Raw genomic sequence first — 26,429 nt, 5'->3', positions numbered from 1 at the left:
TTGTGTGGAAATCTTTCGAGCAAATAGCTCTCGTCGCTCTGATGACAGACAGGCTTTATCTCCAAATATCTGGAGAGTGATTCTCTCTCTCTCTCTCTCTCTCTCTCTCTCTCTCTCTCTCTCACACACACACACACACACACACACACACACCCACTACGACAGAACCTCCAGAACCTCCAAGTCAGCCAAGAGAGACGTTATAGGACAAACTCCTCGTTTCCTTCTTGTCCACTCTGTGTGTGCTCCATGGAGTCTCTCTCTCTCTCTCTCTCTCTCTCTCTCTCTCTCTCTCTCTCTCTCTCTCTCCTCAGGGAAGACAGAAGGAAAAAAAATGAGTGGAGAAATGAAAGAAAGATGAGTGGAGGAATCTAACCAGAAATTTCTGGTGGTCCTCGGTTTATTTGAATAGAAATTCCTACTATTTTCTATTACTATTATTATTGTGTGTGTGTGCGTGTGTGCATGTGTGTGTGTGTGTGTGTGATATAAACTCTGACTTCTTCATGACCTTGTAAAACCACGGTCATTTTTCTCATAGAGAGAATCAGCACAGGTGTGGAAGTCCTTATATGGGCGTGACATTGAATACACAATGATACGGACAGAAGGAGAGGGCGGAGCATGGACTGTGCTCTGTGTGAAGAGGCGGAGGCTGGACTCACCGTCCTCAGTGGGGACGTATATGTTGAGGTAAAGGCAGTCCTCGCTCTGGTTCTGGACGTAGTTGGCAGCGGCGTCCAGGTTGTCGGTGAACCAGACGGGGAGCATGATCTCGGGCAGGACGCCATGGATGTTCTGAGGGCAGACGGGAGCGAAGTGTGTGGCGTTGCGAATGTCCTGCCAGGAGCCTGGGGCCTCGGGGGGCTGGAAACGTCTCTCCCCGAGCGGTGCGGTGGCGTAGGGGACCCCCAGGTACTGGTCCACCGGGCCCAGGATCTCGTTGTTCAGCTCTTTACGGATCCCTCGCACTTTCCCGTAACTGGTGGCCACCACCGGGTACTTGGGCCCGCTGAGGTCCGCCGCTCGCTGGCACGAGGTTAGCGTCAACCTCAGCGCCAGCCACAGCAGGCACTGTGCCCAAACAAACCCTCCAGCGCCCCCTAGAGACATGACTGCGTCCTGTAGGGAGCGGCGGGAGGCCGCTCACAGTGAAAAGAAAAAGGGAGGTGACGTGAGAAGAGTTCCAGGTCACGCTGTCCTCTAGGGGAATGCAAAAATGGAAGGGTGAAAAACAACAACAACCACAAAAAACAGAGGAGAGTAGTTCCCTAACAACTCCTGGTGTTGCAGCAGAAAGTGAGGGACCAGAAACAAAACAAGGTGGAGAATAGCTCCCAGCAGGTGCTGCAGCAGGAGGTGCTGGAGGATGAAAAACCGACCCTGCACCCAAAAAAAAAAAAAAAAAAACAGAAAGGAAAAAAAACGAAAAGGGTGGAGAGTAGTTCCCTAGCAACAACTCGGAGCAGGATGTTGCATCAAAACGTGGAGACGGGAACCCGGAGGAAGGTGGAGAGTGGTTCCAAAGTAGTTTTAGGATTTTGGGGAGTGGGGCAGAGAGGGCGAGGAGGGATTTAACCCTTTATGTACAAGTGCTGAATGTACTCAGGACCTGCTGTGATACTAACATGAATGTTCTGCAGTTCTGAGAGCGAGGGATTAGGGTGTGGACCCTCATACGGCTGGAATATGTTGGGGTGTGTGTGCGTGTGTGTGTGTGTGTCTAACAGCACACGCGAGGGGCCTGATGCAGAGAACTGAAGGGTTTCATGCTGACGTTACTGCACCATCCTCCTCTTCTGATCTCTTCATCAGCTTCCTACAGAGAGAGAGAGACAGAGAGAGAGACAGAGAGAGAGTAAGAGAGAGAGAGAGATAGAGAGAGAGAGAGAGAGAGAGAGAGAGAGACACAGAGAGAGAGAGAGAGACAGAGAGAGAGACAGAGAGAGAGTAAGAGAGAGAGAGAGAGAGATAGAGAGAGACAGAGAGAAAGTAAGAGAGAGAGAGAGAGATAGAGAGAGAGAGACAGAGAGAGAGAGAGAGAGACAGAGAGAGAGAGAGAGACAGAGAGAGACAGAGAGAGAGTAAGAGAGAGAGAGAGAGACAGAGAGAGAGACAGAGAGAGAGTAAGAGAGAGAGACAGAGAGAAAGTAAGAGAGAGAGAGACAGAGAGAAAGTAAGAGAGAGAGAGAGAGAGAGAGAGACAGAGAGAGAGAGAGAGAGAGAGAACAGAGAGAGAGAGAGATCATATTATGAATTGCGAGCTTGTACTTAACGGCTGAGACAGAAACCATAGATGCGTAAAAACAAAGACACACACACACACACACACACACTTCACAACACGAGTCAATTACATCATCGCCCCGAGTGCTGACGCTTCATCAGCAGCTAACAGGCCTCGGCTTTATGTTAGTGTGATAATCGCCACGGTGACACGTGTCATCTATCTCCTTTAACTCAGCTCTGCTTCTCCGTACACTACACACGCCTGCGCTTTTAACACTGAGCCTGAAGGTGGCGCCACTCAGTCTAGAACTGGCTTTGACATTGGAACATGATGCGTTACATTAGGGCTGTCACCAATAATCAATTGACCTAGATTAATTGATCAGTATCGATGTGCATTTCCGTGGCTGTTGACCTGACTGCAATAAACAGTGCTTGGATACACATCAATCAATTAGCAGCCAACTGACAAATACAGTGGAGATTAGGTAAAGCAACAGTACGTAGTATAGAGGCTAGGTCGTTACTCCGGGCTGAGCACAGCAGAAACTACACTATGGAGAGTAGAATACCACCCCACACCTCCCCGTCCTGTTGATGTCTGCAGCTGTAGGTGGCGCCCAGGAGCAGAAACACCAAATCTTACCTAGTGTTTTGAAGGAAAAAACCTACACTTTTAATGAAAGTTAAAGTTACGTGATTTATTTTAACGTGATGTGTTCAATTACGGCGAAAAGTAAAAGAACAGATTTGCCAGAAGTGCTGAGGCACTGCAGATTATTCGCCTCTAAAGCGGTGGACGGAGTAAACACAGCGTAAAGTCGGTGTTTCTCGGTGTAAACTGTCACCTGCGCTGGCGCTGTGTCAGAAGCGGAGGTGGCGCTCTTCTCCGAGGGTGTGAATAATTTTACACACTGCTTAATTAACTCCCTCCTGGACCCAGACGACAGCACCAGGTTCCCGCCGACAGCAGGCGATAACTAGAGCAGAGAAGGACGAGTTACAGTCACCAGCCAGAGGCTGTTTTCCCTAGAAACAGAAGTTTTAGGAGCTGCACACAGCTGGAAAACGCCTGCATTTACACTGTGGAGAACAGCTGCATCTCTTGTGTTTTGGATGCTGCTGCCCTGTTGTCCACCTCAGGACCCCCACAGAGCAGGTGTGATGTGGTGGTGAATCATTCTCAGCGCTGCAGTGACACTGACGTGGTGGTGGTGTGTTAGTGTGTGGATCAGACACAGCAGTGTTTACTGGAGTTTTTAAACCGCTCAGTGTCATACCTGTTCTATGGGGGTTCAATGAAGATCAGGGTGAAAGGGGGCTAGTAAAGTATGCAGAGAAACAGATGGACTTCGGTCTGTAACTGTACGTATGCCATCAGAGGACACTGAGTGTGGAAACAAAGAGGAGGTATTCATGTTACGGCAGAAGCCCAAAAAGTGCACTATAGAGAGAACAGGGCTCAGTTACACTGCGGAACTGGTGTGTTCCCTTTAAGCCCATGCACCCCCCCCCCCACACACACACCCCACACACACACACACTGATATTAATTAAGCACAGACATTTGAAGCCTGTAAACCCTGTTAGTGCCGCCAGGGGTCAAATATTTAATGTGAAAACACTTCTGACCTGTTTTTTGGTCCAAAATTTCCACAGCTTCAAGTTCTTGTTTTTCTGGACTCAGCAGTTTGTGCCAACACCAAAAAACAGGCCAAAATATTCACAAAACCCAAAGGTGTCTATGTTTTTATGGATGTATTGAGTCAAACAAGTGCTGCTTAGAAGGATATTTGGGCTGATATCCTGATAAACACTGAACCGTGGGGCTTTTCCTCATTCCACTCCTCCACCAGGTGAATCAGGTCCTGGTTCTGGAAGCGGGTTCTTGTTTAGTGGCTGTTCTCTCGTGGTTCAGAGCGAGTCGAGTAGGGACTAAACCGTGGCGTGTAAACCTTGCAGAGCGCTGATCGTCCAGAGAGAGTCGTCACTCTACGCCACGCGACGCAGACGACCAGCACCAACTCTCCATCTGTAAAATCTCCAGCTGCAGCAGAGATCACGTTTGTTTTTATCCGACTCACGACGGCAGCTCGTAAAATGACGCCGTGGTCTTTTGAAGAGGTTCAAACGCTCCTTGGATCGGTGGCCGACGAAAGAATCCAGCGAGAGCTGGACGCTGCAACAAGGAAGGAACAAACTCTACTGATCTGTCTGAACTGATGACGGAGCTGTGTTCAGTCCCAAACAACAACAACACGCCGATACACCATGAGTAAACACCGCTTAACGTTACCACCGCCGTTGTTGTGGTTTCCAAAGCCCACTGTTCCCCTTAGAGACGGGGTTGAGACAAAACAACAACAACATCAATCAGAGAGTAGAGTCAAAAGTGTAAGGATGGTGTGAGCGGTATGACCTCGGAGGACCTGCAGGAGGAACCTGACCTCACTAATGCTCTCATGGCTTAATGCCATCAAATCAGCACAGCAATGTTCCAACATCTGGCGTAAAGCTTTGGTGATTAGTTCTAGATCCACAACACCACTCCGACTCATCCCACAGTGCTCCACTACTCCAGAGAACACAGGTCCACTGAGGAATACACACAAAGACACACACAGTTTCGCTCCAAAAATAACATTCAGTTCAGTTCATTGGCAATGAATCTAAGAAATCCCTGATAGAAGTTGTTTTAAAGTAGATACTCTTTAATTTATACTAGTGTCTCTGTAGGTTTGTGTGTGTGTGTGTGTGTGTGTGTGTGTGTGTGTGTGTGTGTCCTCTTAGGTATGAATATTTATGAGACACAATTAAGGCCAGAAACTCTTCAATCGCTGACAGGATGCAATTGGACTTCATAAATATGCATTGTTTTGTTTTAGTGTTGACCCCCTAATACCAAATATGCACACACACACACACTGTGACAGTACACAAACAATATCCTTAAGACCTCAAAGTCAACAAAAATAACACAGACTTGAAAATAGATGATTATTAAAGGGTCCGTGTCTTTGATTTAATAAAAGAGTGAAAACAGCCAGTGTTAGAGGAGCTGTTTTTGTGATGTCACAAACACCAGCACCTATACCAGGCACGGTGTCCTTAGGCTCATGTGCAGCTGCTCCACTGTTTCTCGTTGCTTTTGTATGAAGATGAATGTGTTAGTTCCAGGCTGAAAGCTGTAAATCTGACGCTCTGCTAAACTTTGGCTGTAATACGACCCGAGAGCCTCGGCGTGAAGGTTCAGGACGTCTCCATCTGGACCCGGCTCACCTCTCGGCCGTTCTCTCACCCTGTGGTCAGCTCTGTGCCGCCCAGAGGTCGTGTGCATCCTGCTGCTGAATGTGTAGGAGGTGTCTGACAAAAACACAGCCCCAGGACACAGCACTGAACACAGAGCTGGACGCAGCGGAGGCGAGGCTTTATTATTATCATCAACACTGTCCACTCCCGCTGTCCACAGCTTATGCAATCACTACTGTAATATGTTTGCAATCGACTGGGCTGCTCTGGAGCAGCTGCACATGAACCTACAGCGAGCACCAGGCCAGAAGGGTGTGAAAGTAACCCTCCACCAGCACTGGCCTTGGATCTGTGGAGAGATACATGAGGGTGAGATCACCATGCCCAATGCCAAGAGTCGGCCGGAGGGGTCTAAAGACAAGGCCTCATACCATATCGAGGTTGTGTATGGCACAGAGATCCACGCAGAAAATCACTGGCTGATATCGAATGCTGAGCAGAGAGGAGCGTTAAAGTGCTGACGGTCCAGAAATACTCCTACGCAAGCACACACACACACACACACACACATTATGTTGAAACTCCACTCACAGCGGTTCTAAACGCAGGGCAATTGGACTCCTTTATGACTTTCATCATTAATCTATTCTCAGGTAATCTGCTGCGCTCCGTAATGCCCGGCGTCCGAGGGCTGCGCGGTCAGTTCCAGACGAGGCCGAGCTCTGAGAGTTTAATCATTTCCGGATGTTATTCCTCGTCACGGAGTTAATTTCAGGGTGACCTCATAATTACACCCAGCTCCAGCACCGTCCCGAACACAGATCAGCCACAACATTAAAGCCACCTCCTTTGTTCCCACACTGGGGGCACCCTCAGAGGAACATATCCACTTCCTTTAACCAGGGAACCCAACGCTACCGTACTCTACTGTAACTGTGGAGTTAGACGTTGTGTTGATTTCATACGCCATACGTTTCTTCTCCAGGACTTTTATTATGTTCTTTTAGTTTATTACTGTTCTGTGTGTGTGCAGTCCTTCCAAAGGTTTCTCATGCACTTTACAGGCCCCAGTCTGTGTCTCTCTCTGTGTGTGTGTGTGTGTGTGTGTGTGTGTGTGTGTGTGTGTGTGTTAGGAAGCACAATCTGGACATTCACTAATTACAGTTCATTCAAAAAGAGCACCAGGGGTGAGTGAGAGCAGACAGAGTGAGAGAGAGGGAGTGTGTGTGTGTGTGTGTGTGTGCATGCGCCAGCTGCACTGCCTCCAGACAGAGCTCAATTTGAGTGAGAAACCTGTGTTGAAACGTGGAGAAGATGATCCAAGAGGACGTTTCGGTCACGCGAGGTCACGTTTCAGCGGCGGAGCTGTCCACTAAAGGGATGGTCCTCCAGAATGGAGAAATTACACAGAGGTCTCCTTCACGTAAGTGCAGCCCATCTATCCGTCCGTCCGTCCATCCGCCCATTCATTCGTCCGTCCATCTGTCCATCTATCTGTCCAAAGCTGTGAGGCTAATGTAGGTAGCAATGGACGCTCCTTTCTTCCTCCCCCCCCCCCCCCCCCCCGTCTCTCTCTTTTGGCATCATCTGTCCAACCTCTGCCTGCCAAGCTATATGCAGTCAATCATGCCAAGTCTTGCACACACACACACACACACACACACACACACACAGAGCCATACATCGTGTCATATATACCGTGCCCCATATGTTTTATGATTATATTAAAATCAATACGTATTAATCCTGTGCCTCGTGTGTTTTATATATAGCTTTGAGCGACGGCACAGGGTTAGGACTGAGATCAATGTCAGAGTTAGGATTAATTGAAGTGTTAGGCTTAAGTTTAGGGTTAAATTTTGAAAAATGACCTCTCCACAAATTCAATAGAAGTCTATGTGAAGTCCACACAATGCCTAAATACAAGTGTGTGTGTGTGTGTGTGTGTGTCTATCTAAGAGCTTCTACATGACTCTCTGAGCAGGGACGTGCTCTCTTCCTTGACATGGCAGTGAGTGAGTGAGTGAGTGAGTGTTCATGTGTGTGTGTGTGTGTGTGTGTGTGTGTGATTTAGCTGGAGGTCCAGACCGACGTGAACGAGGCTCATTCATCTTCTGAAGTAATTACGCATTGACGTTCTCCGTAGGAGAAGAGGGGAGGGGTCTGCACTCGTCCCTCAGAACCTTTTATAAATCACTCGCTCTTTACCACAGCAGCCGCCGAGGCCTTGTTTACAGCCTTTAACAGACTCCCGAACCGTCCTGACGTACCTTTAAAAGACCGAGGCACGACACGTCCGATCATTTACAGACTCTTGCTCGTCCCGCACCTCCGCTCTCGAACACTGCTGTGAGGATTTCGACTGCACCGAGCCCCGTAGGTCAGGGAGTGACGTGAGACGACTGGCACTGGCACGGACCTTCATCACTTCAGGGAGGACTTCTTTACGCCCCTCTTTACGCCGCTCTTGACAACTGTTGCTATTGGAAACGGTGATGTAGGCTCATGTGCCGCTGCTCACTCATGTGTTTTACTCTCTGTGTACACGAATCTTCTTGGTTACATTCGTTAGCCTGAGCTAACATACTATGGAAAACACCGCAGGTGCGCTGGCAGAGGTTAGTATCATCACACACTCGTGGCGTTTTTACATGAAGGACATGGATCTGTGTCTGTAACAGTACTTACGTTATGGACTTATTGTACTGTAATTCACGAATGTTTCCTCAGTGATTGTTGCTGACCTCCGGGTGACTGTCTGTGAGGAGTGTGGTGTGTTCTCCCTGTGTCTGCGTGGGTTTCCTCCGGTTGACTGTCTGTGAGGAGTGTGGTGTGTTCTCCCTGTGTCTGCGTGGGTTTCCTCCGGGTGACTGTCTGTGAGGAGTGTGGTGTGTTCTCCCTGTGTCTGCGTGGGTTTTCTCCGGGTGACTGTCTGTGAGGAGTGTAGTGTGTTCTCTCTGTGTCTGCATGGGTTTCCTCCGGGTGCTCCAGTTTCCTCCCACACTCCAAAAACACACGTTGGTAGGTGGATTAGCGAGTCAAAAGTGTCCATAGGTGTGAGTGTGTGAGTGAATGTGTGAGTGTGTGTTGCCCTGTGAAGGACTGGCGCCCCCTCCAGGGTGTATTCCTGCCTTGCGCCCAATGATTCCAGGTAGGCTCTGGACCCACCGCGACCCTGAATTGGATAAGGGTTACAGATAATGAATGAATGAATGAACTTGCTACACATTCGCATACCCCACATTTAACTTAGTGCTAACATAGTATTAAGAACCCCATAGGTGCGCTGGTAGAAATGCACAGTATCACAGAGGTATTCAGACAAATTTAACCCACACTGTAGGCCATGGATATAATCAATAACTATAGTTTCCAAGAATGTCTATCTATCAGTCTATGTATCTATGTATGGACTTGTTCTAGCGCTCAGTTGACGGTGGTTTCCACGAGAGAGGAGCAGTGTATGCAGCCTTCCTACAGCACTTAATTTAACAATGACACTGTTACATCCAATATTCCACCCACTGAACACACACACATTCTTCCTGTGGAGGGGAAACCTCTCCTCCTCTGTGGAGTGTTTGTGTGTGTGTGTGTGTGTGTGAGAAAGAGAGAGAGAAGCCTCCTCATATCACACCCTAGTCTGTAGGGAGCGGTTCTTTTCGCTGTGTTTGTGTTTCATCGCTGTTAAAAGTGACACGATCGAGTACACAACACACACACACACTAAGATGAATGGCCCTTCAGCCCATGAGGGGTCTCTCTCTCTCTCTCTCTCTCTCTCTCGATCGGAGGGGTGTGAGGTCATCATGAACTGATACACACTGCTCAGAGACAAATCTCTGACCGGACTGAGGTCATTCACCTTTGTTGTAATGGTGATGATATTTGGGCGCCGAGGCTCTTCTCTATCTGACTCAGTAATGTTCTAGTGTCCTCTGTCAGGGTCAGGGATGTAGTCTACAGATCCCAAAGGATCCCAAAGGCATTGCTCCATCTATATCCCACCGGAGAACATCTCTCTCAGGTGGGAGACTTCATACCAGTCTGTACCACACCTGCCACTGAGGATAGTGACCTCAGACTCATGTGCGGCTGCTCCACACGGCCCAGTGTGGTTCAAATGTGATCAGTGGCTCTTCTGTTCTCTGCCTTCGCTCCCTCCTGCATCACTGAGCCTCAGACTCTTGTGAGCAGGACCCTATGATTTCCGCGATGTGGAGATTGTTCTCCTCAAACACACCGTTCCACCTTAAAAGACGCTGAGCTTCTGAACGTAAACAAACCACCAAACGTCTTACAGAAAACTCGGGGCCCTACATGACCCTGTCTCCGCTCGTCCTTCCTCTGAACACTTTGGGTCGGTTCTGACCACGGCACACCAGGAGCACCCCGCAGACCACAGAGTTCACCCTGACCATGTCTCCCGCTCCCGCATCGACTTCTAGAACTGAGCACTCACTCGACAGGGGGCGCCGTACCCAGATCTCCAGCGTTAGTCACGTCACCTGGCAGTGGTTTTAATCTTGTGGCAGACTGGTGTACACAGAGTACATACTCTATATTTATTTCAGCCTCAAGCTCTTGGCATGCTCTGTTACATTTTCTTCTTCGAAACTGTTGTGTAACAGTCCAAACCGTCTTGGAGAGGACAGGAGAGAGAGAGAGAGAGAGAGAGAGAGAGAGTTTAATTTCATTTCTGGAGCTCGCTCGCCCACTTGTCCGCTCTCAATCTGTCAGTGTCCAGAGAGAGATGCACAACAACCAGCAGGCAAGAGTCTTTCTCTCTCTCCCTCTCTGTCTGCCTCTCACTCTCTCTCTATCTCTCATTCTCTCTGCCTCTCTCTCTCTCTATCTATCTGCCTCTCTCTCGCTCTCACTCTCTCTGTCACTCTCTCTCTCTCTCTCTCTCTCTCTCTCTATCTGCCTCTCTCTGTCACTCTCTCTGCCTCTCTCTCTCTCTCTCTCTCTCTGCCTCTCTCTCTCTCTCTCTGTCTCACGCTCTCTGTCTCTCTATCTGCCTCTCTCTCTCACTCTCTCTCTCTCTCTATCTGCCTCTCTCTCTCTCTCTCCCTCTCTCTCTATCTGCCTCTCTCTCTCTCTCTCCCTCTCTCTTTGTGTATGTTTGAATCCATGCTCTGTCCACTATGTCCCACACTGGAAAACCTGGATCACTATACAGTGCACTATGATAGGGAGCAGTGTTAGTGAAGGTAGTGAATGATTTGGGACACTGCCAGAGTTTTACACTTTCTTTTTTGGTGAACAGAGCGGGTCGTGCTTTAAAACACTGACCACGTGTCCAGACTATTGTTTATCAATTGTCCAACAATTAAACCTCTCTGAGCTACACAAAGAAGAGTTAAAGGGCCCATTTCATCCATTTTGTGATGTTTAATTCATCTCTTGTGACCATTTTGTGGCAATTTCTCGGATTTGTGTTCTGTGCCTTTAAGACCGATAAATGATCTCTCTTCTGATTGGCTGACCAGTCTTGGGCCTCATTCAGGAAGCAGTCCAGGCTGAAACACTTCGTATAACTTCGCTGTGCGTAGGACGAGAAGTAATCGTCCAATAGCAGTAGCAGACCTTCCTGATGCTCTCATGGATGCCACAGTCCAGTTCCTGGGGGTGGGAGTTGATTATACTTCTTTGTCAGCACTTAGGCTCAATTAAGGGTGCTCCAGAGTGTCCCAATCTATGTGCACTACACTCAGGGAGCGATGAGAGCCGTATAATAAACATCACTCAGAAGAGAATACAGGCTGAGTTAGTTTCTTCAGTGAAAACTATAACGGAAACTATTCATTGACCACATGTTTTCCACAAATAAAACAAGATGAGAACTGTGTCAATGTTTTGCATCTTTTTCATCGACAAATAAAATCTAATGAGTGATAAATGACTTATGTCTGATTTGAAAATAGAAAATCACAACGAAATATAAACTTCATCGGTTTGCTGTTGTCAAAGCGATGAAAGCGGGAGTCAACTCCTAAAGAATCGAGTCTTCAAGCGTCTGGGAGTCACTCGCATCACCTGTTGGTCAATGATTCATAGAGTCGACTCAGTCTCGGTTTACATTCATTCATTTATCCATTATCTGTAGCCCTTATCCAGTTCAGGGCCGCGGTGGGTCCAGAGCCTACCTGGAATCACTGGGTGCAAGGCGGGAATACACCCTGGAGGGGGCACCAGTCCTTCACAGGGCAACACACACACACACATTCACTCACACACTCACACCTACGGACACTTTTGAGTCGCCAATCCACCTACCAACGTGTGTTTTTGGACTGTGGGAGGAAACCAGAGCACCCGGAGGAAACCCACGCAGACACAGAGAGAACACAACACACTCCTCACAGACAGTCACCCGGAGGAAACCCACGCAGACACAGAGAGAACACACCACACTCCTCACAGACAGTCACCCGGAGGAAACCCACGCAGACACAGAGAGAACACACCACACTCCTCACAGACAGTCACCCGGAGGAAACCCACGCAGACACAGAGAGAACACACCACACTCCTCACAGACAGTCACCCAGAGGAAACCCACGCAGACACAGAGAGAACACACCACACTCCTCACAGACAGTCACCCGGAGGAAACCCACGCAGACACAGGGAGAACACACCACACTCCTCACAGACAGTCACCCGGAGGAAACCCACACAGACACAGGGAGAACACACCACACTCCTCACAGACAGTCACCCGGAGGAAACCCACGCAGACACAGGGAGAACACACCACACTCCTCACAGACAGTCACCCGGAGGAAACCCACGCAGACACAGAGAGAACACACCACACTCCTCACAGACAGTCACCCGGAGGAAACCCACGCAGACACAGGGAGAACACACCACACTCCTCACAGACAGTCACCCGGAGGAAACCCACGCAGACACAGGGAGAACACACCACACTCCTCACAGACAGTCACCCGGAGGAAACCCACGCAGACACAGGGAGAACACACCACACTCCTCACAGACAGTCACCCGGAGGAAACCCACACAGACACAGGGAGAACACACCACACTCCTCACAGACAGTCACCCGGAGGAAACCCACGCAGACACAGGGAGAACACACCACACTCCTCACAGACAGTCACCCGGAGGAAACCCACACAGACACAGGGAGAACACACCACACTCCTCACAGACAGTCACCCGGAGGAAACCCACGCAGACACAGGGAGAACACACCACACTCCTCACAGACAGTCACCCGGAGCAGGACTCGAACCCACAACCTCAGGACCCCGGAGCTGTGACAGAGACACCACAGTGCCGGTGTTAAACAGATGCAAAATATATTTGAAAAAAATACATGTCTGACATAAACATATGTTTTTAAACGTAACAAAACGAATGATTAATTTATGAAATGTATTAATTAAAAAATATCTCTAAAATAGTGAAAAACCTTTCACCGACTGAAACTAATACACATTTTATTCAAAAGACGTAAATCAAAACTAAATCAAAATGGGCTGTCAGAATGAACACAGCCCAGGGACACGGCCGTAATGAAGGGAGTGATCTGTATTCAGAAGCGCGTTCCTGAGGGCGGGTAACTGAAGGTCTCAGCTGGCTCAACATCCACTCTGCCTTCTTAAGTGTCCCCGGATCGATAGGAATGGAGATGGAGGCTCTTTAAAGCGGCCGGTCAGACATGCATGACCGCTCGATGGCTGGACACGACCAGTCCGGCCCCCGGGGAGCAGTCAAACGCTTTCGGAGCAAAAGAGGCATGACAACACCCTCCGGGGACGTGTCCCAATCCGCAGCGCTGTGCTCAGCGATGTATGGACCGCGGACTGGTATCAGATGGATAGGGACAGACAGACAGACAGAAAGGTAGACTCATGAAGTGTAATAAAAAAAAGAGATAGACATTGCTGTGAGGAGCTAAAGGGATCTGATTGCATTCATCCCCCTGCGTCAGTGAGGTCAGGAGCTGGGGGTGGGCCATTTCTTTGGATCCCAGATCATCACTGTTCCACCGCTCCACAGCACAGTTTTATAGCCCTCCAGCCAGCGCTTGGCATTGGGCATGGGGTCCTAGACTCATGTGCAGCTGCTCCCATTTCAGCTGAAGTGTTTCTATGGAGATTAAAGGCACTGTGATTGAGTTTGAATCTGTACAGTGTTCATCGCCAACTCTCTTCAAACAAACTGACACTGATATATTTATACACATGGACACAGGGCCAGATACAGTTACAGAGAGAGAGAGAGAGAGAGAAAAAGACAGACGGTGAAGAGAGAAAGGATGAAAGAGGGAGAAGAGGGAGAGAGGGAAAATAGAGCGAGATAAAAGGAGACGAGAGAGAGAGATAAAATGAGGAGTGGGGAGAGAGAGAAAGAGAAAGGGTGAAGAGAGAGATAGATAAAAGGAGGAGTGGGGAGAGAGAGAGAGAGAGAGAGAGAAAGAGGGAGAGAGAGAAAAAGGGTGAAGAGAGAGAGATAGATAAAAGGAGGAGTGGGGAGAGAGAGAGAGAGAGAGAGAGAGAGAGAGAGAGAGAGAGAGAGAGAGAGAGAAAGGGAAAGAGAGAGAGAGAGAAAGAGGGTGTGAAGAGAGAGGGAAAGAGAGAGAGAGAGAGAGAGAGAGAGAGGGTGTGAAGAGAGAGAGAGAGAGAGAGAGAGAGAGAGAGAGAGAGACAGATGGTGAAGAGAGAAAGGATGAGAGAGGGAGAAGAGGGAGAGAGGGAAAATAGAGCGAGATAAAAGGAGACGAGAGAGAGAGATAAAATGAGGAGTGGGGAGAGAGAGAAAGAGAAAGGGTGAAGAGAGAGATAGATAAAAGGAGGAGTGGGGAGAGAGAGAGAGAGAGAGAGAGAGAGAGAGAGAGAGAGAGAAAGAGGGAGAGAGAGAAAAAGGGTGAAGAGAGAGAGAGATAAAAGGAGGAGTGGGGAGAGAGAGAGAGAGAGAGAGAGAAAGAGGGTGAAGAGAGAGGGAAAGAGGGAAAGAGAGAGAGATAAAAAGAGGAGCGGGGAGAGAAAGAGAAAGAGAGAGGGTGAAGAGAGAGAGAGAGAGAGAGAAAGGGTGAAGAAAGAGGGAAGAGAGAGAGAGATAAAAAGAGGAGCGGGGAGAGAGAGAGACAGAGGGTGAAGAGAAAAAGGAAGAGAGAAAAAGAAAAAAGGAGGAGTGGGAGAGAGAGGGTGAGAGAGAAAGAGTGTATAGAGAGAGAGGTGGGGTGAAAGAGAGGCTGAGAGGGTGATGACAAAGAGGCAAAGTGAGTGTGGACTGGGGCACAGTGAGAAAGAAAAAGATGAAAAGAAGAAGAAGAAGAAGAAGAAGATTACCCCCCTTCAGTCAGGAGAAACATCTGTCCGCATGGTGCATAAAGAGAGAGAGAGAGAGAGAGAGAGAGAGAGAGAGAGAGAGTAATGAAAGGATAGTGTGTGTTTATTAGGGCCTTGTGTTGATGTGATTACTGTGGGCCGCCCCTCAGAGACCGGCGGGTGGGGGTGGGGTCCTGAAATGAGAGATCGATATGCAATCTTCCAATCATCACCTCATCCATAATTAGCTCGAAATGAACTCGTGGACGGTCGATACGTGTCTTGGGACGCTCCGGAAACGGACGGACGTCGCCCCGGCCTCCCGCTGTAGCTCCCCACTGAGAAACTCGCGAGCCAGATGCTCACCTTCAGGGAGAGACGCGCCGAGCTGGAAATAGAGCGCATTACACATTCTGTAATTAATTCATAACTCGGAATTTACGCCATTAGGGGGAAATAATGCAGACTGGCACTACTCCGAGGGTCCGAAACAGAAGGGGGGGCCTTTACTGAACCTGCCCCAAAAAAGCAGAACGTACCGAGTTGACCTTCGTCCGTCATTCCCTCACAGTTCTACGTCAACAAAATAACACATTTATACACAGGTCAGTACAGGACTTTTATCTTGTAGCACACATAGAATAAGAAGAGACAGACAGAGGCTGTGTCCCAATTGTGCACTACACACTAGTACTATACCACAGCGGTCATTTATTAAAATTCATTAAAGGCCAGTTAGCGAACATCACGCCAAGCCAAGGTCAGTGAGGTCAGGAGCTGGGGGTGGGCCATTTCTTCTGGATCCCATCGCTCCGGAGAACACTGTTCCACCGCTCCACGGCGCAGTTTTATAGCCCTCCAGCCAGCGCTTGGCATTGGGCATGGGGTCACACAGCACGGTCGTCCCGAAAGTGTCCAAAAGAGCTTTTATCTCGTCCCTCGGGCTGTTTTTACTGGCCCCAGGACAGCGGCGTCTGGACCCTGCCCTGTGTGTGTCACTCAGTGAAGTCACAGCGCTCATCAGAATGCACTGATCTGATTGGCTGAGGAGCCTCACGTGTGATATGCAGAAACACATGTGATTGGCCGGTGAGTTTCCTGGAGCGCTGAACCTGCACCGTAATGACTAGAAGAGTCACACCGCTTCAAACACACACTCTGTTCAACATTAAACAGCTCTTAATGGTTTATCAGTTACAGGTCCAAGTCCGGATCGGACAGAGTCTGACTCCTGATATACAGAGGTTTCTAGACTACAGCTGCACACATCTGCTTCCCAATCAATCAAATGTGAAATACATAACAAATTAACACTAAAGAAGTATGTTACTTCACTCAATTTAATGTGAAATAAAAAGAGAAACCTCAGTGTTTGATCTTGTGTTATCAATGCCTCTTATACGAGCTAGCATTTATAAAGGCTATGCTAATGTAACAGAGGCCTTTGCTTTAGTGTTGTAATATGTATTTTTAATAGATTACACGGTTATAACCAAAACACACCGGTCTCAGATGTCTTTTTAAAATATTTATGAAGATCCTGTACACACTGTACACAAACAAAGAAAACTAGCTCTACTTGAAATTGTTAGCATTAGCTGCTCAAGTTATTTGGGGCATTATGGGAAATGTAGTGCCTGTAGTGAATTTGCAGCGATACAGAATAAATCTGTACACACTACACTGTTTCTAACTAACAGGAAGTGGTAAGCCGTTGCTATGACAATGCACATCCAATGTGAGAAGCTCCTCCCACTCTGTCTTCCATTGAATTGTGGGACAGAAGTGTCCATGGTTACCGTCCTCATTGGGGATTTTTATAGTACACCTAACCCTTAACTTAAACTCTTTTTCAAACTTATCATGGAGTGTTTATTCTCTGAAAACCAGCATCTATATCAACTTTAACTCTTTTAAATTTTCCCTGCCTTATTGGGGAAAATATTAAAGGACCCATATCCTGCATTTTTTGGTTTTGTTTGTGTCCCTGCACTTGTTGTTTATTGTTTTGATTTGTTTGCTGGACTTTTATTATGAACACAACCAAATAAAAATAAAAATTCAAAAAAGAAATAAAATTGTAGCATACAGGCCCTTTAAGACTGAGATAGATATGCAAATGAGGCCTGTTTTGACTGGCTGCACCTGGGCGTTATTTATAGAATTGGACTGAAATACTCTTTATAAGGTCAGCATTAAGGGGTGGAGCTTAACTGTTGTAGGACGAATGCAAAAGTGTTGGTATTTGTGACATCACAGGCAAGGAAGTATATTTTCAAACATGGACAATACTAACATACTACATCAAAGTCTTGTTTATTGAGGATATTAGCCCTTTAATGCGGCTGTGTCCCAAACTGCATTTTTAGAGAGGATTAGCAGCTCTTTCAGACCTGAACGAGACCTGGGTCAGAGAGAGTCAGACGCCTTTTCTTCCTCCAGAAAGATAGACGACATTCAGTGGCCCATATCTCCGGATTCCAGACTTTTACACACACACACACACACACACACACACACACACACACACACACACACACAGACCCCCTGACTCTGGGGGTCTCCATCCCAAGACTTTGTGCTGAGTCATGAAGAAACACACAAACTGAGATCGAGGTGAAACTCACATTCTGTCACTTACAAACCTGAGACACACCTGAGACACAACTCAGACACACTTAAGAAATATCTAAGACACTTCAAATATGCCTGAGATACATCTCACACAAAACTGAGATACCTGATATGTACTGTTGAGATATTCTCACTCCTGAAATACACCTGAGACACTGCTTAATCACACCTCAGAAAAGACACATCAGAAACATTCGAGTAGTACCTAACAAATGCAGGAATACCTGAGCCACACCTGATATATAGATGAGACACACATGAGAAATACCTGAGACACTGCTGAAATACTCCTGAGATACAGCTCAGACACAACTGAGAATTACCTCAGACACTGCTGACACACCTGTGATACACCTGAGACACTGCTTAAACACACCTCAGAAACATCTGAAACAACTGAGAGACACCTGAGATGTACGTAACACATTCAGGAGTCCCTGAGCCACACCTGAGATACAGATGAGACACACACGAGAAATACCTGAGACACTGCTGAAATACTCCTGAGATACAGCTCAAACACAACTGAGAATTACCTCAGACACTGCCGACACACCTGTGATACACCTGAGACACTGCTTAAACAGAAACATCTGAAACAACTGAGAGACACCTGAGATGTACCTAACGCATTCAGGAGTCCCTGAGCCACACCTGAGATACAGATGAGACACACCTGAGAAAAGTCCAAAGTAAAACCTGTATTTCCAAAATAATAACTTTACAGGAGACAGAAAAAAAACTTTCTTAAATGTAATGGAAGTCAATGTAAAAAAGATTGTATTCAGAGTAGTTTTGGAGCGTTCCTATTGGTCCATTCATTATGAAACGTTTTGTGAAGGACAGCTGCTGTGTTTAAATGATGGAGTAAACTAAACATCCACAAACACGGAGATACATGTTTTTCTTGGACAGTGACAATTTTTGAAAGCGGTTAATCCATTCGTTCATTCATTCACTCACTCTCTTTAACCACTGTTCAGGTTCAAGTTCAAACTGCCACTAACCAAACAAACACTGGAGCTAAACACGCTTGCAGGAGAACACTAAACGCCTGGTTCTGGCCAAAGTGGAGTTCCAGGTCTCCGTCCACTCAGGACCTGCAAAGATCTGATTTCATTCAATGAGTTTAGTCGAGATAATTACAGAAAATAATCGGGTTAATCCAGTTTAATCGACTTAATCCGGTTTAATCAAGTTTTACCAAGTACTTTCGCCATTCCCAAACTCCCAGCTCTGTGGTGCTCCGTCTCTGGAGCTGTTTTTCAGAAACTAGGCCTTATTCGAGAGCCTCCAGATGAAAGCAGGAGAAGAGAGGGAATATGAGGAAATATGTTTGCGACTTTTTGAAAGAAGGAGTGAAGAGAGCAGAACTCATCCCTCAGCACAACTCCCACCCGGCTCCGGCACTTTAAACTTTAATCAGCCGCAAGACCACGCAAGTCTTCACACACACACACACACACACACACACACGGAAATGCACTTGCACATATACATTTACACACACATATACACATACACATGCATACCCTCTCTCATAACACACCTCCAGTATACCACCCCCCCTCACACACACACACACGTATGCAAAAAGAAGCATGTCTGGGGTTATCAGAGAGTTAACACTGCGTTATTCTGCATTATTTATCTGTTGCGAGGCCAGTCTTATCCCAGCCATCTACCAGCATCTCTCCAGTTTACGACATAAATCCCCCCTCACACACACACACACACATATCCAGCGGCCCCCTCACACACTCCGTGCCTGAGCCATTTTGGGCGGAACGTTTAAAAGCCCCCTGGTACATTCACCAAGATTAACAAAGACAGTTTGCCCTGGTTTCATTGCGTGACTCAGCAATAGCAGCCTAAATTACACACCTGTACAATGTGTAGCTCAAATACAGACCACCACAGACAGCCACAGACCTCCACAGACTCCCACAGTCCACTGCTGACAACAACTGGCCATCACACACTAATACAGACATCAAAGAATACTACAAGTGCCAACTGATCACCACATACCATTACAGATGACAACTGACCATTGCGTGCACTATAGATCAAAACAGACCACAACAAACACAACAGACCACCACATACCACTACAGACCACAGCTGATACCTACAGACCAATAAAATCTACCACTAGAGCACAACAAACTATCACATAATACTACAGACCACAACTGAGCATCATATACACTACAGACCACACCTGGCCACCACATATCTATCCCAGACCACAATTGATCATCGCAGACACTACAGACCACCACATACCACTACATACCACTACAGACTGCAGCTGATACCTACAGACCAATAAAGTCTACCCCTAGAGAACAACAAACTACCACATAACACTACAGACCACAACTGGCCATCACATAACACTACAGATCACACCTGGCCACCACATATCTATCCCAGACCACAATTGATCATCACAGACTCTACAGACCACCACATACCACTACAGACCACAGCTGATACCTACAGACCAATAAAGTCTACCACTAGAGCACAACAAACTACCACATAACACAACAGACCACCACATACCACTACAGACCACAGCTGATACCTACAGACCAATAAAGTCTACCACTAGAGCACAACAAACTATCACATAATACTACAGACCACAACTGACCATCATATACACTACAGACCACACCTGGCCACCACATATCTATCCCAGACCACAATTGATCATCGCAGACACTACAGACCACCACATACCACTACATACCACTACAGACTGCAGCTGATACCTACAGACCAATAAAGTCTACCCCTAGAGCACAACAAACTACCACATAACACTACAGACCACAACTGGCCATCACATAACACTACAGACCACACCTGGCCACCACATATCTATCCCAGACCACAATTGATCATCACAGACTCTACAGACCACCACATACCACTACAGACCACAGCTGATACCTACAGACCAATAAAGTCTACCACTAGAGCACAACAAACTACCACATAACACTACAGACCACAACTGACCATCATATACACTACAGACCACAACTGGCCACCACATATCTATCCCAGACCACAATTGATCATCGCAGACACTACAGACCACCACATACCACTACATACCACTACAGACTGCAGCTGATACCTACAGACCAATAAAGTCTACCCCTAGAGCACAACAAACTACCACATAACACTACAGACCACAACTGGCCATCACATAACACTACAGACCACACCTGGCCACCACATATCTATCCCAGACCACAATTGATCATCACAGACTCTACAGACCACCACATACCACTACAGACCACAGCTGATACCTACAGACCAATAAAGTCTACCACTAGAGCACAACAAACTACCACATAACACTACAGACCACAACTGACCATCATATACACTACAGACAACAACTGGCCACCACATAACACTACAGACCAAAGCTGATACCTACAAACCGCAAAAGGGCTCAAAGAACAAGCACATATTACTACAATCCACAACAGACCACCACATAACACTACAGACCACAACTGGCCACCACATAACACTACAGACCAAAGCTGATACCTACAGACAAATAAAGTCTACCCCTAGAGCACAACAAACTACCACATAATACTACAGACCACAACTGACCATCATATACACTACAGACCACATCTGGCCACCACATATCAATTCCAGACCACAATTGATCATCGCAGACACTACAGACCACCACATAACACTACAGACCACAACAGACCACCACAAACCACAAAAGGGCTCAAAGAACAAGCACATATTACTACAATCCACAACAGACCACTACAGACCATTTCAAATCAGAACTCATCAGCACATACCACTACAGCCCACAACAGACTGCCAAAGATCACTACAGACCACTACAGTTCATTACAGAGCAGAACAGACCACCATATAATGGAACAGAACACAACAGACCACCACATAGCACAACAGACCACTTCAGACCACAACTGGCCATCAAAGATCACCACAGACCAAGACTGACCACAACTGACCACCACAGGCCACTACAAACCACTACAAATCACCACAGACCACTACAAACCACAGTAGACCACTACAGTCCAATAAAGTCCACCACAGAACATATCTACAGATCACAAGAGACCACCACAGACCATTAAAGACTACTACAGACCACTACGAATCACAAAAGTGCACAAAGGACAAGCACATATTACTACAGACCAGTTCAGACCACTACAGACCACCGCGGACAACTGCAAACTGTTAGAGATGAGACTGCTTTACTTGTTCCACTGCTGGGGGTTTTATACCCTTCTGGCAGATGGTTGACATTGTGTCTGGTGACTGAAGGCTCTTTTGTTGGTCAGTGTCTCTTTCTGGAGGTTATTCGAGCTGTTCCAGTAACGGATGCACCTTAAAGTATCAGGAATCACTCAATGGAAGTGCTGTCCAGATCCACGTGGATTCTCTGTTGCTGTGTAAAAGTCAGGGTCTCATTCTCCACTCATGCACTTTAAACCCCCACGAGACAAAATCCAGGAATACGCAGAGGCCGATACGAAGCCCACTCTCCACTCTTCACAGGCCAAACTCCTGATTAATAAAACATCACGTGTAGAAGCTGCACGCTCCACTTCACCGATACAACCACCAGGATGTGGAGGAACCTAGGAACCTTCAAACTCACGGTGCACACTCTTCAGTACCTCAGGAAGACGGTCCAAGGGCACCCCCGACCATGATTAAAGTGTTGAGAAGTAGACATGGTCGAGGAGTGTAGTTCTGGTGTGACCTGGTTGATTGTAGAGACTCAGATGACCTTCCAGATGTCTCCAGGTCTATAGCACACATCCAGCATTGTATTCCCTCTCCACCAGCACCAGTGACCTCCACCCGAGCTTAAAGTAACATTAGATAGTGTTTCCTACCTCAAAATCACAGCTTCATGATCTTTGTGATGCTCCACGGAGATGCAATAAAGTGAATAGAGCCTCTGTCTTTACTGCTTTGAAGCTCAGCACTGCAGAAACTGCACTATGTAGCTGTTAGAGGATGATGAGGAACCAGCCCTTTAACCTTGTGATTTTACAACGCAGTGCTGTAGGTTGAGTTCAGGAGCAAAAATATAATCTGTTAAAAAGGGAAAAACAAAGGAGACATAAACATAAGTCTCCTGCTGCTCAAATGTGTCTCCTGAGACAAAGACCTCAGTGATCTCACACGTCACCTTTTTCGAGTTTTAGAGGAGATCTCAGTAAAGTCACAGTTCACATGAGCCCTACTCTCTCCTGTATCTCACTTGTGTCTCATGGCTCCTGTTTTTCTCGTTTTTTTCTCCTAAGGAATTTTAGGAGAATGTCTCCAGAGCCATAACTGAGCAACATATGAGCCATAGCATTTTCCTTTGGTTTAAAAACACAATATCCAATTGTTAATAATCCCTAATAGACGTGTAGATGCTGTTTCTGTCGCTGTAGGACACTCTGTTCTCTATAAACATGGGCTAAAGCCAATAGCACAGATACAGACCGTAGTAACTGCGTTCTTAAAGCCTAGGTTTGGCCTCACCTTTGTTGCGTTTATGGACAGTGTCAGAAACCATGTTAAAAGTGTATGGTGCATACAGTGGCACAGCTGAACAGAAAACGATATGTATTTAGCTGCTGTAATTAGCCGATTAGCAGGAGGTGGTGTGATTTGAGCAACAGAGAGACAGTAACCTCCAGTTGGTCAGTGATCTCTAATAGAAACTGTCTACACAAGTCTGTTTGAGGCTGCTCAGGTACAAAAGCACAATAAATCGGATGTTTTTACCATGCTGAGTAGTTAAATAACCTCTAATAGGTTTGAAACACATGCTGTTGTTTCTGACACACTGTTGTAACATGATAAGCATGGGCTAAAGCGTGTAGCGCGTTGCTAACAGCAGCAGCTACCACCTTAAAGTCTGAATTTGGCCTTGCTTTGGTTATTCTGAGTTTTATGGACACAGTTACAGACTCCACATCGCGTAAGTCCAGTTCAGATGAGGTGTGCATACACAATGAGCAAAATTACCAAAGGTGTGCATGCTTAAATCCCGCCTGTGCAGGTGTTAAGTAATCTCTAATAGACGTGTTGATGCTGTTTCTGTTGCTGTAGGACACTCTGTTCTCTATAAACATGGGCTAAAGCCTATAGCTCAGCTACAGACCGTAGTTGCTGCTGTTTTAAAGCCTCACCTTTCTTGTTTTTGTGGACACTGTGTCAGAAACCATGTAAAATAAGTGCATTTCGGATTATTAAGGTACACAAGGGTACAGATGAACAGAAAATGGGGTGTTTTTAGCTGCTGTGATTAGCCGATTAGCAGGAGGTGTTGTTGTTTTGAGCTGCAGAAATATGAAACATTCAGTTGGTCAGTGATCTCTAACAGAAACTGTTTGTTCCTGAGGGACAAACGCACAACAGATCCGATGTTTTTAGCCCTTTAATGATCTGATTATCAGGACGGGCTGCGTTTGGAGTCGGCTAAAGGAGGAAAGTGCGAAAGGCTCCACACTGAAGCGCTAAAGTGGCGGCAGAACAGAGCTCTCCTTGTGTTCCCTGAATTCTGCCATTGACTGAGCGCCGAGCCCAACCAGTCCAGCATATAAATGTCCCTCGGACCGGACAGAGACCAGAAACACGGCCCCTGCCTGCTCATGGCGTCCACCCTGAACTGCAGGATTCATCCTGGTGTTCCTGAGGCTGATGGACACATCACAGTGAGCCGTTAGCTTCTGCTACAGCACTCGGCCTCGTTGGCACTTACGTAAATGGTATGAAAGATTGAGCAGGAGGCTCTGAGGTGGGAGGCCCGGTGTCTTCTTCGTCTTTTTATATTTCTGTTCGGCTCAGCACAAAGCTACGGTCTGTAACATCAGCGAGAACGTCCATGCCGTCCCTCTCCACAGCTAGCAATGCTAATCACCGCAGCACTTCAGTGTTACAGATCACAGAGTAAACATACGGTGGGGGGAAAAGGCTCTGGGTTTTAGGAAACTAGGCAAATGTGGCATAAAAACAATCAGGACAGAGCTATAGCATCCAAAGGACCTAGAGCTATAGAACCCAAATGATGTATTACAGAGCTATAGAACCCAAATGATTTAGGGCTATAGAACCCGAAGGACTTAGAGCTATAGAACCTAAATGTCATATAACAGAGATATAGAACCCAAAGGACTTAGAGCTATAGAACCTGAATAATATATTACAGAACTATAGAATCCAAAGGACTTAGAACTATAGAACCTGAATGATATTTTACAGAGCTATAGAACCCAATGAACTTAGAGCTATAGAACCTGAATGATATATTGCAGAGCTATAGAACCCAAAGTATGTAGAACTATAGAACCCAAAAGACTTAGAGCTATATAAACTGAATGACATATTACAGAGCTATAGAACCCAAAGTATGTAGAACTATAGAACCCAAAAGACTTAGAGCTATATAAACTGAATGACATATTACAGAGCTATAGAACCCAAAGGACTTAGAGCTATAGAACCCAAAAGATATATTACAGAGCTATAGAACCCAAAGGACTAAATATAGAGCTATAGAACCCAAAATACATTTTACAGAGCTATAGAACCCAAAGGACAAAATATACAGCTATAGAACCAAAAGGACTTAGTACAGAACTAAAGAACCCAAATGACATAATACAGAGCTATAGAACCCAGTGCATGTAATGCAGAGCTATAGAACCCAAAAGGTTAATACAGATCTACAGAGCACAGTTCATTATATGTAAACCAAAAGAACACAGTGGGCTCAGTGCAAAGCTATAGAACTCAATGGATTCAGTGCTGAGCTATGGAAGCCAGTTCATTTAATGCAGAGCTACAGAACACAGTGAGTTCAGTGCAGAGCCCAGTGAACATACTGCAGGGCTATAGAACCCAGTGGATTCGATGCAGAGCTACGGAACCCAGTGGACTCGGTGCAGTGCTATAGAACCCAATGAACCCAGTGCAGAGCTACAGAACCCAGTACATTTGTATTCAACGCGTTCAAATCCGTCTTCAATGAACACCATCGATAATCGACGCACGAGCCGCTGCTGCTGGTGCTGAGCAACAGATCGCGCGTGCACCCGCTCGCGCACACGTCTCCCCCCCACCACACACACACACCTCCAAAATAATAAGCGAATAAAAATAAATAAATAAATATATAAACCCAAGCTTTACCTGAAGGTGAGACGTCCGTGTTCTGTTCGGCTGTGTTCCGTTTCTGTTCCGTGGCGGCGGACTCTCTCTCTCTCTCTCTCTCTCTCTCTCTCTCTCTCTCTATCCCTCCGTCCACCTGCTTTTCTTCTTCGGCGCTCGCGTCTCACGCCATCGCCAGTTTGGCGTTTGGTGAATCCGTCGGCCTCGCGGAGCTGTCTGCGTGCTTCGCCTTTGAAGTGTCGCAGCGTCGTCTCTCCTTCCTTCCCTCCTTCCTTCCTTCCTTCCCTCCTTTTTTCCTCCACTCCTTCCCTCCTTTTCTCTCTATAATCAGACAACACCCTTCCCTCGGCGCGCGCCAGCAGCCGCGCACATCACTGCTCTGTAGAATACATAATAATAAAATAATCACACGGATAATAACGCTAATAAACACACACACACACACACACACCTCCTCCTCTTCCTCCTCCTCCTCCGCCGGAAACGCAGCAGCTGGAATGGGGAGGAAGGCAGATGTTACCCCTCGTGCTTTTTATTTTTATTCCTCTATTTCTTCCCTCTCTCCTCCGTGGTTTTCCATCTCAGCCTCATCCTCCTCCTCCTCTCTCCTCTCCTCTCTTCCTCTTCTCCTCCTCCTCCTCCTCCTCTCTCTCTCTCCCTCCTGCCTCAGAGACACTGCATCAGCTCCGGAGGGGGAAAAACACCGAGGCAAATAATAAAGACAAACCAACAACACGAGCTCTCTCTTTCTCTCTCACGCTCTCTCTTTCTCTCTCTCTCTCCCCTTCTTTCACT

General features: G+C 46.9%; 1 protein-coding gene across 1 annotated transcript in view; it reads right to left on the bottom strand.

The window, feature by feature from the left end:
* Positions 1–26,101, bottom strand: part of nlgn2b (neuroligin 2b) — a 61,919-nt gene extending 35,818 nt beyond the window's left edge. The window contains exons 1-2 of the mRNA XM_066650496.1: positions 25,656–26,101; positions 666–1,819 (exon numbers count right to left, since the gene is read on the bottom strand). Of these exons, the coding sequence (XP_066506593.1) occupies positions 666–1,113 (448 nt within the window). The 5' untranslated portion in view covers positions 1,114–1,819; positions 25,656–26,101. The remainder of the gene's footprint in view (positions 1–665; positions 1,820–25,655) is intronic.
* Between the last annotated feature and the right edge of the window lie 328 nt (positions 26,102–26,429).

Source organism: Hoplias malabaricus, chromosome 18 (genome assembly GCF_029633855.1).
Source record: "Hoplias malabaricus isolate fHopMal1 chromosome 18, fHopMal1.hap1, whole genome shotgun sequence".
Lineage (NCBI taxonomy): Eukaryota > Metazoa > Chordata > Actinopteri > Characiformes > Erythrinidae > Hoplias > Hoplias malabaricus.
This window is presented reverse-complemented; position numbering and strand designations above follow the sequence as displayed.